The 16,379-nt window shown below is 44.1% G+C and overlaps 1 protein-coding gene across 10 annotated transcripts in view; it reads left to right on the top strand.

Moving 5' to 3' along the window:
- Positions 1-16,379, top strand: part of LOC125446329 (ras/Rap GTPase-activating protein SynGAP-like) — a 746,401-nt gene that overhangs the window by 129,365 nt on the left and 600,657 nt on the right. For 9 of the 10 annotated variants that reach the window (XM_048519809.2, XM_048519810.2, XM_048519826.2 and 6 more), the window contains one exon: positions 9,015-9,134. The exons of the other annotated variant lie outside the window; for it this stretch is intronic. In XM_048519809.2, the coding sequence (XP_048375766.1) occupies positions 9,015-9,134 (120 nt within the window). The remainder of the gene's footprint in view (positions 1-9,014; positions 9,135-16,379) is intronic. 10 annotated transcript variants of the gene reach the window in all.

Genomic DNA, 16,379 nt, shown 5'->3' with positions numbered 1-16,379 from the left:
ATACTCTTTATTAATCAATCTGTTACAGTGTTATCTGAAGGAACTCTGTATTGATCGATCTATTCCAGTGCCATGTGACTGCACTCTGTGTATTAAGTGATCTGTTGCAGCACATTCTGAGGGTCTCTTAATTAATTGATCTGTTACAGAGCATTCACTGTACTCCATATTGATCGATGTGATGCAGTGTCGTTGGAAGGAATTCTGTGTTGATCGATTTGTGTCAGTGCAGTCTGACTGTACTCTGTATTGTCTGATATGTTACAGTGTGGTCTGGGATTACTCTACAATCGGGGATCTGTTACAATGGGGTCTGACTGTGGTCTATATTTTTCAATCTGTCCCAGTGTGTTATGAGGGTAATCTGTATTGATCAATCTGTTACAATGTGGTCTGACTGTACTCTGTATTGTTCGATCAGGTACAGTGCAGTCTTAACATACTCAGTATTGATGGATCTGTTACAGTGCGGTCCAACTGTACTCTGATCTGTTACAGTGCAGTCTGGCTGTATTCTGTATTCTGTATTGATCAATTCATGACGGTGCAGTCTGACAGAACTCTGTATTGATCGATCTGCTACAGCGCAGTCTGAGGGTACTCTGTATAAATCGATTTTTTACAGTGTATTCTGAGGAAACTCTGTATTGATTGATCTGTTGCAGTGCAATTTTATCATACTCTGTATTGATCCATGTGAAACAGTGTAGTCTAAAGGAACTCTATTGATCGATCTGTTACGGCGTGGTCTGAGGGTATTCTGTATCAATTGAGTTGTTACAGTGCCGATTGACTGCACTCTGTATTGATCAATATTTTATTGTACGGTCTGAGGCAACTCTGTGTGGCGATAATGTGTTCCTGCTGAGGAGTTTTGAATTATTACTCGACCGAACTGAGTCTACTGATCTGAACACAAGGCCAGTGAGAGAATCCAAGTTGCCTTGGAAAACACTGCGCTGTGAAGAACTTGTACACATTTGCTGAAACCACTCTTACAAATGGCATTTTGTTTACTTCAAACTTTATGAATGGGCTTTTTGTTCCCTTTTACATGGACAATAAATGACATTACATGGGGCAGTCATTTGCAGTTTTGAAAGGAGGCCTCAGGATCTTTAAAATTGCCCTTTACTACAGCAACCACCCCCCAGCGCATTGCTGTTTTGTTGCTATGACCCTGAGCTAAAGGGTTTTGTGACAAACTGTTTCAGCTCATTGTCTTTAAAATAGAAAAGTTCTTCCAGAATAATGTTGGAAATGACATGTTCCACTGCTGCCTTTCGGGATTGACTGTTCTACTATCATTCTCTGATCACTTTCCCCTCTCAGACTTGTTACATTTTAGGAATTTCAGGAACAGCTATCAGACAATTTCCACAAGGCATTATCTGCATCTTCTTAAGTGTATTTTTTAAAAATTACAGCAACCGATCTAATTCTCATCTCCGTGTGAGGATGAGAGAGAGAGAGAGACGGAATGCGAGAATGAGAGAGAGAGACCGAGATTGAGAGATATGGATGAAGAGCGAGCAAGAGAAAGGGAGACAGATGGAAAAGAAGGCAGAGGGACAGAGAGAGTGTGTGTATGTGTGTGGTGGGGTCGGGGGGAAGGTGGGGTGGAGCATGCTTTTGTGGACCCTACAGGATTGTTGAAGTGGTGTGTGCAACACCAGAATTATCATGAGTTAATTAGGCGAATTAAAATTCAGCTACCAAACCCATCACCATGATGTTACTACATTGATTAGACCATTGAAAATTGAGTTACCATAGTCCTTTGATTAAAATAATTTTACTTGCATCAATTTCTTAGCACTACTTTAGTTATTTCTGTACTCAGAACAGTGCCTAGTGCAGGAATGGTTGTGAGCAACAATCAAGCAACATTGAAATTATTGAAGAGCAGAAAACTGGAAAAGGAGCTCATCATTTGCTTCAATCAACTGAGGGCTCCTATCAAGCAACATTCAAAGAAAGTGCGACAGGTTGAAGTCTCCTTCTAGACGGCATTGAAGAAAGATGAGGAAACTGGTGGAACAGAAGGTGGAACATTGATAACAGCCCGGGACTGCTTTTGGTTCTGCTGCAACAATCTGATCTTCCTGTTGCAGGGAGTGGTAATGCCTGACACATGTCTGTCTGAGCAATGGTTCTAATGGCTCTCATTCAGTGTAAAAAAGTCAGCAGAGACCCAAGGGATCAATGGCCAGTGTGTAGATTAAGAAGTTGAGATCACAGCTCCTCAAATACTGCAGCAGTCCATGTTTACAACAAGATCTGGACAATATCAGGCTTTGGCTGACAAGTGGCAAGTAATATTGGTGCCACATTAATGCCAGGAAATGACCATATCCAACAAGGGAGACTCTAGCAATCACCCCTTGGCATTCAATAGTATTACCATTGCTGAATCCCCCACTGTCAACATCCTGGGAATTACCATTGACCTCAAATTCAACTGGACTCACCACATAAACAGTGTGGCTACAAGAGCAGGCCAGAGGTTAGGAATACTGTGACGAGTATCTCCTGATTGCCCAAAGCCTACAAGGCACAAGTCAGGAGTGCGGTGGAATACTCCCCATTAGCCTGCGTAGATGCAGCTCCAACAACACTCAGGAAGATTGACACATAATCGTGACCACGTCATCCTTATCAATTGGTGTAAAAACCCATCTGACATCTCGGGATGAAATCCTTACCTGGCCAGTTTTATTTCCAGACCGACAGCAATGTAGTTGACTTTAAGTGCTGAGCAATTATGAATGGATAATAAGAGCTGGCCCAAAGAGCAAAGCTCACATCCCATGAACAAACAATATAAACAATTCCCCAAATGAGTGCATAAAATGATGGACCTCAGAAAGACCTTCATTATATAAAAATCTGTGTCTCTCTGTCTCCTTTCTCTTCAACCTCCTTTTCTCTTTCTCTCTCTCTCTCTCTTTATCTCTCCTTTCTCTATTCTCTTCGAAAACTATTGAGACTGAGGTCAGTATAAAATATTCACTGAGTTTGATTGATACATTCTCGTGGGAAGTAAAATGGGAATGTGGTCTTGCAATGCAGACCAGCCGTGATTGAATCAGTAGCGGAACATGCTTGGAATCTGAATGGCCTATCCTGTTGCTAAGTTAGCACACAAGACTGTCATCGCGAATCATTAGAGGTTTTCCGCAGTACCTCTCCATTTCTTGGAGTGTTCCAAATGCTCAGAGGTCAAATCCCTCTCTAACTATAAGAATCAAACAATCTAATGTGGTTTTAATTCCTAACGACTTGATACTGAAAAAAAAATTCCATTCATGAAATCCATTCAAAGCTTTAAATCTCTTCAAATGGTTACTTTTGTAAATACAAACAAACTTCTGTTCATGTGCCACATCAAAGGCAGCTAACACTCTAATAGCTTCTTTAAATTGTCAATCAAACGATTGTATATAGAATCCAACATTGCAAATTTTGAAACTCAGCCTAAGGTAATAGTTGCCCTTGGGAAAATGTCAGTAATAAACTGCATTAAAAATACATGATCTCCAGCTTTTTTTTCAGCCTATACCAAAGGTTTATAAATCAAACTCTCACACAAGAAGGTCTTTTGTAAATTATCAGTGACAGCTGCAGCCTTTTTCTCTGTTTAAAGAGCAGGCCACTTTCAAAGAAAAAGCTCGTCTCATGATCCTTAAACAGATTTTGTCTTTCCCACAAGGGCATTTATGTCTACTTTATCAATCTGTGACTCCCACACTGCTAGTTAAGGCCCTTACAACAACCAAACTGCATCTGTTTGAACTCAGCAATGAATAACTCTGCTGAGTCCAGGTTTCTGTTCTCATTGTACACTGCTCCATTTTCCACGACCAAAAATAATTGGATGTGTCAGAAATGGGGACAAGATAACTGCATCTGGGTCCTATCAAGCCACCTTGAAAGAAATGTGGGATTTTCCTGACATGCCATGGAAATCTTACACCACAACTCTGACAAGCTAAGCTTTATTTCCCGCCCAACATTATTTGCCAGCGAGTTTAATGTAGAGTACAATTGGCGAGTTGTAAAAATCAATGCTGCAACTGATCTCCGTTGCAGTGCAGTGGTTGGTGACATTAACTGTTACAGAGGCATGTAATAACATCCCTGAACAAGCTGGTTGAAGAAAATATCAACAGCCTATCCCACCTCTTTCCAGGTGGCATGGTCAGTGTGACGTTTAGCCCTGATATTTTACATAGGTTTGAGTGGAAACACTTGCTGTCCCTGACTGGTATCACTTACAGTGATAATGTAACAGACAAGCAATTAAACCAGACTAACAGTACCATCTATCTGACACTTCTAACAGTCAGATATCCTAAGGCATCTCACAGGATCATTATCAAATCAATGTTAACAATGACCCATAACAGCAGTAACATAGAAGTGGCATTAGTGAACAAGAGACCAGGACTACAGATGTTGAAATGAATGTTCAAATCACACATGGCAGCTGAAGGACTAAGTTCAGTTCATAAATCTGCAGTAAAAAGCGAGTAACTGTAATGGGGAATCAGGATACGAGTGGATTTATTATGATGTGAAAGAAAACCCAACTGGTTCATTAAGTTAAGGAAGGCAATCTGTTCAATTTATGTAGTCTGAGCTCTGTGTGATCAGTTTGCTACATCTTGCCAGCACATTTCAGTGCAACTATAATCATAGAATCCCCACAGTGTGCAAACAGGCCCTTTGGCCCAACAAGTCCACACTGACCCTCAGAGCATCCCACTCAGACCCATTCCCCTATAACCCAGCTAATACTATTGGCAATTTAGCATGGCCAATACACCTAACCTGCACATCTTTGGACTGTGGGAGGAAGCTGGAGCACCCGGAGGAAACCCACGCAGACAGGGGGAGAATGTGCAAACTCCGCACAGATAGTCACCCAAGGGATGGAATCGAATGCGGTTCCCTAGTGCTGTGAGGCCGCAGTGCTAACAACTGAGCCACTGTGCCGCCCCAACTATAATGCTGGCATCGACTTCACCATGTGGAAAATTGCTCACAGAAAACAGGGAAAACCCAAACAGCCCAATCTGGGCAGTGTCACCAGCAGCACTCTCAAACAGGATTCACTTGGCAATGACCAGCTCACCGGCACTCAGTTTGGGATTTGTCAGGACCAGTTCGCTCTAGACATCATTATGCGCTCAGTGCACAGTGAAGCTGGATTGTGGAGGCGTGGTGAGGTGAAAGTGACTGCCTTTGGTGTTGAGGCAGTGTTTGAACAAGTATCAAGGATTCCTGGTGGCATTGAAATCTGTGTGAATCGGAGGGAGTTGGACAAACGGTGGGAACAGGGAGGAGGTGGGAAATTTAATAATAACAAAGTACAGCCAATAAAATAATTTAAAGCGCCGTTGCAATTTAAGGAAACTTTTCACTGTTTTGGAATGGATATTCCCTGTGTGTAGTCTGTCCAAACCAACTTCAGGCACTCTGGTCGTTTCTTTCAACAGTGTGTTAGTGGAACCTTCCTGTGTAAGCATTGACTGTTCTGTACTCTCCATTACAAAATGGCGATATCGTTCCAAGATTATTTCATCATCTGTAGCTGGTGTCAGGATGATCTGAGATCGTAAAAGACATTAAAGGACAGTTTCTGTGTAAATGTGGTTTATTTGACTTACTGGGGCCAGGAGAATGAGACTTGATTGGATCAAGATGATTAAAGTGATAACAGGATTTGACAAGGGAGGGCTGCACCAAGAAACCCTGTTGGAGAGCACTGAGAATAAGTGTCCGACTTTACAGCATAGAAAATAGGAGCATCATTCAGTCCTTCAAGTCTGTTCTACCATTCATTATGATCATGGCTGATCATCCAACTCATCACCTTGTTCCCACTTTCTCCTCCATACCCTTCGATCACTTCTCAAAGACATTGAGTGTTTTGGCCTCAACCGCTTTCTGTGGCAGAGAATTCCACAGGCTTCCCCCTCTCTGGGTGAAGACATTTCTCCTCTTCTCAGTCCTAAATGGCCCACCCCCTGTATCCTTAGACTGTGACCCTAGTCATCGGGAACAGGCAATGGTTAAAATTGTACCGAGGCCAGTTAAGAATGAAATCTGGGAGTGTGATTTCTATTAGACACGGCGGTGTGGAACAAGGATGATTCATGGAATGTGGCTGCAGACCAGCCATGGTTTGACTGAATGGAGAGGAAGAGCTGAATGGCCCCTGGCCCAAGCAACACTTGATTGTTTAAGGGCTATCACTTTTGGCACCGGATACTTCCTGATTTCATCTTGTCCAGTATTCATCTCGAACCTTGTTCTATTTCTGTCAGGTCTTCCACCATTTACCGTCAAATCTAAATTACAACTGGTCCATCTCATTAACTTTCTGTAAGAGGCTCATTGTATTTCTTAAATTCTTATTGACAATCTTGCCCTTCGCTGCCGTTTAACACCATACAGCTCAGGCCTTTACTGTGTACAAATGTTATAGCAAACAACTCCTCCACATGGTGTGAAGAGTTATTTAAAATTCCAGAATGAGTAATAGATCCAGATAAGGCTTTGTGAAGGGCTGTGCGCTAACTGGACCTGAGCTCACCTCAAACTGGGCTTGTTTTATCCCAGCTCTCAGCATTCAGTTGATGAAGTGTCCATGAATGGGCAGTGCCCTGAGGAATTCCCTGGATGCTGCCCAGTGAGCGTAGTGAGGATAGGTCTCCAGCAACCAAAACAGTCTTCTCTGTGCTCGGTTCATGACCCCTGGGGCGGTCTTGCCCACTTTTTCTTCAGATAGCGGTGCGGAACGCTTGCTGCCTTCCTTACATGGCTGACTGGCCTCAGTTTAACAGCTCCTTTGAAAGCTGGTTCCTTCAACAGCACAGCCCTTCTCTCAGTGCCGCACTAGGACAGTCAACCTATGTTCATGTGATCAATGCAGTCACTTGGGACTAGTTAGATGGTGAGTGTGCTACCCACTGAGCTGGGGCTAGCACCCGTTGCCAGCAGAGTTTCCTTCAGTGAGCCCAGGCCATTCTTCATTGAATCAAAAATGATAGAATCCCTACAGTGTGGAAGCTGGCCATTCGACCCATCAAGTCCACACTGGCCCTCTGAAGAGAATTTCCCCCCCCCCAACCCCACCATAACCCTGCAATTGCCACCTAGCCTGAACACTAAGGATAATTTAGCATGATCAGTCCATCTAACTTGCACTATAACATGAAACCTGAGCACCCAGAGAAACCCTGTGCAAACACAGGGAAGAATGTGCTAACTCCACAGCTGCCCGAAGGTGGAACTGAATCTGGGTCCTTGGCACTGGGAGGCAGCAGTGCTAACCATGAGTCGCCATGCCATCCCTTATAATGAGATTTACTTTAACAAACAGGCAATCAAGGAAAACGACCAGAATACTTGGCTCTTCCAGCCTGTTCTGCCATTCATGGATCTCATTTTAACTTCAACTCTATATTCCTGCGCATTCTCAATAATCTCTCATCCCTTTGGTTATCAAAAATATGTCTACCTCTGCCTTCATAATATTTGAAGATTCTGCATCTCTGCCTTTTGAGGAACACTCATCTCTGTTTTAAATAGGCTGTCCCCTTAGTTTTGAACTATTACCCCTAGATCGAGATTCTCCCACGCCAGGAAACATTCTTTTAATTTATGCCCAGTCAAATCCCCTCAGGATCTTACACGTTTTAATTCAGGCACCTCGGACTGTTCTAAACTCCAGGGGACACAGGCCGAGCCTGTCTAGCCTTTGATCATGAGGGAATCATGTTGTTTTGATACTTATTGCAAATAAATGGCACAGAAATTGTTTTTAAGCATCTTTGGTCAGTATGCTGTTTTCCATTTCTCGTATTGGTGATTGCCTGAACCTGGGGGCTTGTCTTTCTGACCCGGAAGCAGAACTCTCGATCATATGTGCCTGCCAGTATTGGCCCAATGCAGCAGAGGCTGCCGAATCCTTCCAGTTGCTGAGATAGATTCTCGGTCAGTAGGGAGATTGACATTTATGGGGAAAGGGCAGAAGAGTGGAGACGAGGGATGTTGGATCAGCCATGATGCTGTTGAAGGATGGAGCAGGCTTGAGGGGCTGAATGGCCTACTCTTGTTCCTTTTTGCTATGGTCTTATGGTGGTGTGTAGTTGAGTCCAATCACAAGAATGGGTTCAGCAGATCGTGCTGGGCAATAACCGCTGCAATATAATCCCACCTGGGCCCAGTCAACCATACTGGGCGATAACTGGTAGAATACAATCACACACAGTCCCAGTAGATCATACTGGGCAATATCTGTTGGAATATAATTCCACATGAGCCCAGTAGATCATGATGGATGATATCTGCTGGAATATAATTCCACATGAGCCCAGTAGATCATGATGGATGATATCTGCTGGAATATAATTCCACATGAGCCTAGGAGATCCTACTGGACAATAACTGCTGTAATATAATCCCACCTGGGCTCAGTAGATCATGCTGGACAGTGTCTGCTGGAATATAATCCCATGTGGGCCCAGTAGGCCATGCTGGGCGATAACTGCTAGAATACAATCACACTCAGTCCCAGTAGATCGTGCTGGCCAATATCTGCTGTAATACAATCACATGCAGGCCCAGTACATCGTCCTGGATGATATCTGCTATAATATACTTCCAAATGAGCCCAGTAGATCATGCTGAATGATATCTACTGGAATATAATCCCACGTGAGCCCAGTAGATTATGCTGGATGAAATATGCTACAATGTAATCACACATGGGCCCAGTAGATCATGATGAGAGATCTTGGTGTGACCTGGTCACATATAGATCTAATGGGTTGTCTGAAGTTTCTGGGTACACGATAGAATCAGATGTATCTGTTTCTGAAAGGATGTCACCTGTGGTTATTGTTGAACTTTGATGGCAACAGTGCTGTTTTCCTCGCCTCTGTTTATGATCTACTCATTCCTGCAATTCCAATTCCATCTTCTCTTTCTGTCACCCACCACAGGCCGCTCGCCACCACGCGTCCTCCAGCCAGGAGGTTGGGACGGCCTGGGTCGCGGGATCCTTCATAACCGGCACCAGCGCTGCTCCATGATCGCTCGTCCTGAAGCTCAGTACAAGTGGGGTGAGTACCATCCTCCTCTGCTGTCTGTCTCTGAAACAGCCCCTCTTTCTCTCCGTATCTCTGTCAGTCCTTCATCTGACACCTACCCATGACACCCCACCCTGCCCTCACCAGTTTCACCTCCCCCAGGAATCGTGATAACTGCTCATTATTATTGTAAAACTACTGTCTTGTCAGAGGCCATTCACACCCTTGAACTTGTTCTGCTGTCCAGTGAGTGCATGGCCAACCTGTGATCTAATCCCTTACACCCACTATCACTGCCCAGCCCTTGATGCCTTTCGTTAAAAGTATTCTATCTACCCTGAATTTTAAATTAATTAGTTGAGTATCATTGATATTTGCAGAGTTCCAAATCTCCCACTCTAGATGCTGAAGTCTTTTTTTCGGTTATACTCCTGAAGGGTTTAGCTCTATATATTTTCAATGTTGCCCCTCAAAGCTCAAATCCCATCTAGTCAAAACATTTCTCCCAATCTCTATGTATTGTTCTGAGGATTTTGAATATATTGATCAAATAATCATCCTTGAACCAGCAGTCTGTTTCAGGGAATATAACCCTGTTTTGTGCAACTTCTCCACCAACTCCCATAACTCTCTGCCTGGAGCCAGCTATGATTTTGGGATCATGTCATTGCTCCCTCTCTGAAGCTGCTATCTGCTCCTGAAGGCATGAAGCTTTGGCACTCTGTGTTCGCTCTAACCAAGTCTTTGTGTTGCTGAAGTAAGAACTGTCCTGCCTCATGTGCTTCTCAGCCCTCCAAACGAGACCAGGGCAACTTTCTGTTTGTCCCTTGTGATTGTCTCCCAAACCTGTTCATTCTATGTGCATAACATGGACAGCAGTGCATTGAGGGGAATGTAAGTTAGGTTATTTAATTTTTGGATTAGGATTATTCCACGGCACAACATCGTGGGCCAAAGGGCCTAAAAATAAAAATAAAATCGATAGCCAGAGACTTTTCCCCAGAGCAGGATTGACAGGTCATAGTTTTAAGGTGTAAGGAGGAAGGTATGGAGGAGACGTCAGAGGGGGGTTCTTCACCCAAAGAGTTGTGAGCGCATGGAATAGTTTACCAGTGGTAGTCGTGGAAGCGGAGTCATTAGTGACATTTAAGCGACTGCTGGACATGCACATGGACAGCAGTGAATTGAGGGGAATGTAGGTTCGATTATTTTATTTTTGGATTAGGATTAATCCACGGCACAACATCGTGGGCTGAAGGGCCTGTACTGTGCTGTACTTTTCTACATTCTATGTTCTATGTTCTAACCATTTTAACGGATGCCTTAGCTTCTGTCTTTTATCAATGTTAATGGGGTCATTTCATATTCACCTGCACAGAAAATGGTTTGTCACAAATTTTCCCATTCACCTTATCATCTATATCTCTCAAAACATTATGCCTCCATCAGTGCTGTGCACAATATTGCTAACATTTGTGTCATGGACAACTTTGGGAATCTGCCTGTCTTTTCCACCATCTCAGTTACGGATGCAGATGAACATAAAGCTTGTCTATCCATTTATATATATTATACTCAGACCGGCTTTTAGACCGTCGGGAGAAAGCTTATTGCGATATTTACGCTTCTGTTATCCATTTCCGTCTGGTGTTCTACCCAAAGAGACGGGTTACTGGGATTCTGCAGTCACAGTACTGCCACCCCAACCACAGGACTATCTAGCAAATTCCTCCAGTCCCTCCAGCTCTGAGCACCGCATACCCAGTCAATTGCCTCAATCAATAGCTCTCTGGTTTCGGAGTCACAGGGCTGGGGCTTCAATCTGCAGCACAAAGGCTGGGGTGGATAATCGAGGTGCACACCCTGAACTGTACTGAGTGTGTGCTGCCCCATTGCAGGGAGTGCAGCAGTGTTGGAGGGAGGACTGATCCAAGCCTCGACTACACTCAGCGACACAGCCTCTACAGCCCTCTTTGGTAAAGAATTGCACATATTCACTACCCACTGAAAGAAGAAATTCCTCCTCAGCTCTGTCTTAAATGTGCAACTCCTTTCTCTGAGATAATGGCCTCTGGTCCTAGACTGTCCCACAAGGGGAAACAATTTCTCCACATCTACCTCATCAAATTCTGTAAAAAATTGTATGCTCCATAATTCTCCTCTCTGAACCCCAATGATGAGAAGCTTAATCTGCTCAACCCATCTGCCTCGTAAAATCCTTCCATCCCTGGTGTCTGAGATAGTAGGAACTGCAGATGCTGGAGAACCTGAGGTAACAAGGTGTAGAGCTGGACGAACACAGCAGGCCAAGCAGCATCATAGGAGCAGGAAGGCTGTCATACCGATCTCAAGCCCATCTAACCTACACTACTCCATGTACGTCCATATGCTTGTCCACTGACGACTTAAATGTACTTAAAGTTGGCGAATCTACTACCGTTGTAGGCAAAGCATTCCACTCCCTTACTACTCTCTGAGTAAAGAAACTACCTCTGACATCTGTCCTATATCTTTCACCCCTCAATTTAAAGCTATGCCCCCTCGTGCTCGCCATCACCATCCTAGGAAAAAGGCTCTCCCTATCCATCCTATCTAACCCTCTGATTATTTTATATGTTTCAATTAAGTCACCTCTCAACCTTCTTCTCTCTAATGAAAACAGCCTCAAGTCCCTCAGTCTTTCCTCATAAGACCTTCCCTCCATACCAGGCAACATCCTAGTAAATCTCCTCTGCACCCTTTCCAAAGCCGCCACATCCTTCTTATAATGCGGTGACCAGAACTGTACGCAATACTCCAAGTGCGGCCGTGCTGTCTGTCTAGTGAGCCTTCTCTGGGCGGTCTCTAATGTCAGTGTATCTTTCCCTAGATAATGAAAACAAAACTGTTCACAGTATCGCAGTTGTGGTATGACAAGTGCCCTGTGTAGTTTTAGCAACACCTTTCTACTTTTGCAATCAGTTTCCTTCAAAATAGAGGCTAATGTTTGATTTTATTTTCTCTCCTCCTTTTGCCCCTTGATTATTGAGCAGTGTTGGGATGTTGTTCGTGTCTTGCACTGTGAATACTAATGCAACGTATTCATTCATTCTGGTTCTGTGCCATTTTCTACTACCCCATCGTTATTTCCCCAACACCATTCCCTCAGGCACCTGTGTCCACTTTGAGAACAAAAGAGAACTACAGCACAGGAACAGGCCCTTCGGCCCTCCAAGCCTGTGCCATTCATCATGCCCTTACTCAGGCTAAAATAACAAACCTTCTGTCCTTATAGATATAGATATACAACATTACAGCACAGTGCAGGCCCTTTGTCCCTCAATGTTGTGCTGACCTGTCCTACCGATCTGAAGCCCATCTAACCTACACTATTCCATGTACGTCCATATGCTTGTCCAATGATGACTTAAATGTACCTAAAGTTGGCGAATCTACTACCGTTGCAGGCAAAGCGTTCCATTCCCTTACTACTCTCTGAGTAAAGAAACCACCTCTGACATCTGTCCTATATCTGTCACCCCTCAATTTAAAGCTATGCCCCCTCGTGCTCGCCGTCACCATCCTAGGAAAAAGGCTCTCCCTATCCACCCTATCTAACCCTCTGATTATTTTATATGTTTCAATTAAGTAACCTCTCAACCTTCTTCTCTCTAACGAAAACAGCCTCAAGTCCCTCAGCCTTTCCTCGTAAGACCTTCCCTCCATACAAGGCAACATCCTAGTAAATCTCCTCTGCACCCTTTCCAAAGCTTCCACATCCTTCTTATAATGCGGTGACCAGAACTGTACGCAATACTCCAAGTGCGGCCTAACCAGAGTTTTGTACAGCTGCAGCATAACCTCTTGGTTCCGGAACTCGATCCCTCTATTAATAAAAGTTAAAACACTGTATGCCTTCTTAACAGCCCTGTCAACCTGGGTGGCAACTTTCTAGGATCTGTGTACATGGACACCGAGATCTCTCTGCTCATCTACACTGCTAAGAATCTTACCATTAGCCCTATACTTTGCCTTCTGGTTACTCCTACCAAAGTGCATCACCTCACACTTGTCTGCTTCCCCCATTCTCTCCATACTCGTAATCAAATGTCACCAATTTGCCAGCTTCTACCCCCTCTGCTGGCAGTACATTTCAGGCTCTTCTGCATGAAAAACTTTCCTCGCACATCACGCTTCAACTTTTGCCCTCTCACTTTGAACCTGCGCCTCTTTGTAATTGAAACTTCAACCCTGGGAAAAAGCCACTGACTGTCCACCCTACCTACACCCCTCATAATTTTGTAGACCTCTAACAGGTCTCCTCTCAGCTGCTGTCTTTCCAGTGAAAACAATCCTTGTCTTTTTAACCTTTCCTCGTAGCCAATGCCCCCAAGACTGGGCAACATCCTGGAGGACCTTCTCAGCACTCTGTCCAAAGCTTCCACATCCTACTGATAGTATGGTGACACAGAACTCCAAATGCAGCCTAACAAAGGTTTTATATAGCTGCAGCATGTTTTGCCAACTCTTGTACTCCATGCCCTGGGCAATGAAGGCAAGCATGCCGTATGCCTTCTTATTCACTTTGCCACATGTGTTGCCTTCTCCCTTCCTTTGTATATATTGAAAGAAACTCTTTTTTTCTCCATATCTATATCATCCACTTGGTTGTCCTAATGGTTTATTTTCTTTTTATTATTTGTTTTGGTTGTCTTTTGTTACCTTATTAAACATTGTCAATCCTCCAGTTTTCCACAAATCTTAGTCACATTAGAGATAGTAGGAACTGCAGATGCTGGAGAATCTGTGATAGCAAGGTATAGAGCTGGATGAACTCAGCAGGCCAAGCAGCATCAGAGGAGCAGGAAAGCTGATATTTCGGTCTGGACCCTTCTTCAGAAATGGGGGAGGGGAAGGGGATTCTGAAATAAATAAGGAGAGAGGGGAGGCTGATAGAAGATGGATAGAGGAGAAGATAGGTGGCAAAGAGACAGACAGGTCAAAGAGGCGGGGATGGCGCCAGTAAAGGTGAGTGTAGGTGGGGAGTTAGGTTGGGGGTTGGTCAGTCCAGGGAGGACAGACAGGTCAAGTAGGGCTCCCAAGAGGAATATGGGGTTTTGTTCCCGAAACCTTCGGGTGGCATCATTGTGGCACTGCAGGAGGCCCAGGATGGACATGTCATCTGAGGAATGGGCGGGGGAGTTGAAATGGTTCGCAACTGGGAGGTGCAGTTGTTTAGTGCGAACTGAGCGTAGGTGTCCTGCAAAACGGTCCCCAAGCCTCTGCATGGTTTGCCCGATGGAGAGGAGGCCACATCGGGTACAGCAGATACAGCATACTGTATGCATAATGTAGTATACTGTATAATGTGTTATATGTATTAGCTGTGTCAGAGTGGGAGATTTGCAACCCTGCAGCCCAATGGTATCAATGTAGACTTACAAGCTTCAAAATGTCCCCTCCATATCCCAAAACCAGCCCAGCTTGTCCTGCCTCCCCAACCTGTCTGTCCTTTTTCCCACCTACCTGCTCCTCCTACCTTAAGCCTCACCCCTACCTCACACCTACCAGCCTCATCCCCACCTACTTGTCCTGTCCGTCTTCCCTTGACTGACCAACCCCCATCCTGACTTCCCACCTACACTCACCTTTACTGCCTCCATCCCCACCTCCTTGACCTGTCCGTCTCCTCTCCACCTATTTGCTCCTTTATCCATCTTCCATCTGCCTCCCCCTTTCTCCCTAAGTATTTCAGAATCCCCTTGCCCTCCCGCATTTCTGAAGAAGGGTCCAGACCTGAAACGTCAGCTTTCCTGCTCCTCTGATGCTGCTTTACCTGCTGTGTTCATCCAGCTCTACACCTTGTTATCTTTGTCACATTATACGTTTTTCCTTTCAGCTTAGCAATATATATCTGTGGCTTACTCTGGCAGGTTTAAACTCTTCCTAGAGTCCTACTTCCTCACTGAGACATATATATGCTTGGGCTTCAAATACATAATCCTTTGACATTTGTGTCACACGTAGACAAGTTAAGGAGTTTAGCATATTTCATTGCTCAGACCTTTGAGTATAGAACTTGGAACGTCACGTTGAGGTTGTAAAGTACAATGGTAAGGCCTCTTCTGGAGTACTGTGTCCAGTTCTCATCGCGCTCTTGTAGGAAGGATATTATTAAACTGGAGAGGGTGCAGAAAAGATTTATCAGAGTGTTGCCAGAAATGGAGGGTTTTAGATATAAAAACAGATTGGAAAGGCTGGGCCTTTTCTCGCTGTTGTACATTGAGGTTTATAAAATCATGAAGGGCATAGATAAAGTGAATGACAAGGGTCTTTTCCCTAGTATTGGGGATTTCAAAATTAGGGGGCATGCTTTTAAGATCAGAGGAGAAAGATTTAAAAACGATATGAGAGGCAACTTTTTTTACACAGAGTGTGGCTTGTGCAAGGAATGACCTTCCAGTAGAAGTGGTGAATGCAGGTACAGTTACAATGTTGAAAAGACATTTGGATAAATCTATGAATGGGAAAGGTTTGAAGGAATATAGGCCAAGTGCAAGCAAGTGGGACTACTGTAGTTTGGAATTGTGTTCAGCATGGACTGTTTAGAGTGGAAGCGCCTGTTTCCATGTCGAATGCCTATGTGCTGAGAGCTGAACAACAAATACCTGGTCAGCCACATTTGTGTTAATCCACTTTCCCGGTTGACTCTAGCTAACTCTGCCCTAAACCAAATGCAATCACCCTGTTTAAAATTTACTGCAGCTGTTTCTTACTCAAATTTCTCACTCTCAAACTGATTTCTAAGTCCTATGAGGTTACGGTCACTGTTTGCTGAGGGGATCTTTTATTCTCAGCTGAATGATGCAATTTTTTTTTGATTAAGGATTGAGTTTTTTTGGAGGATTTAGCCGAGAGGCCCAGTGACCTTTCTCACTGTATGACACCAAATGCACCCCATTAACTCCCTAAACCATCCCTGTGAAGTTCCACCCAACCATTTCTAGCCCCATCTTCCTGGAAAAACTCATCATTCACCAGATATCCTGGAATTTCCGCTGCCGCCATCAACATTAAAACTGGACAAGCAGTGTCACTCAGTTAGCCTGCAAGATTTATGACATTTTCCCCAGTCATAGCAGACAAGAGGAAATTAGTGCCTAACTTTGTGGGCAGGGACCTGGCCTGCAAATGACACTGTAATGCCAATGATAAACTACAAATTAACATAGGGTAATGTAGTTTAGCACAAATTAACGGTTTAGAGACATTGTAAAGGTAACGGTTAATGTTGAAGAG

This window comes from Stegostoma tigrinum, chromosome 34, assembly GCF_030684315.1.
Source record: "Stegostoma tigrinum isolate sSteTig4 chromosome 34, sSteTig4.hap1, whole genome shotgun sequence".
NCBI lineage: Eukaryota > Metazoa > Chordata > Chondrichthyes > Orectolobiformes > Stegostomatidae > Stegostoma > Stegostoma tigrinum.
Note: the sequence above shows the minus strand (reverse complement) of the source record. Positions and strands in the feature narration are given on the sequence as shown.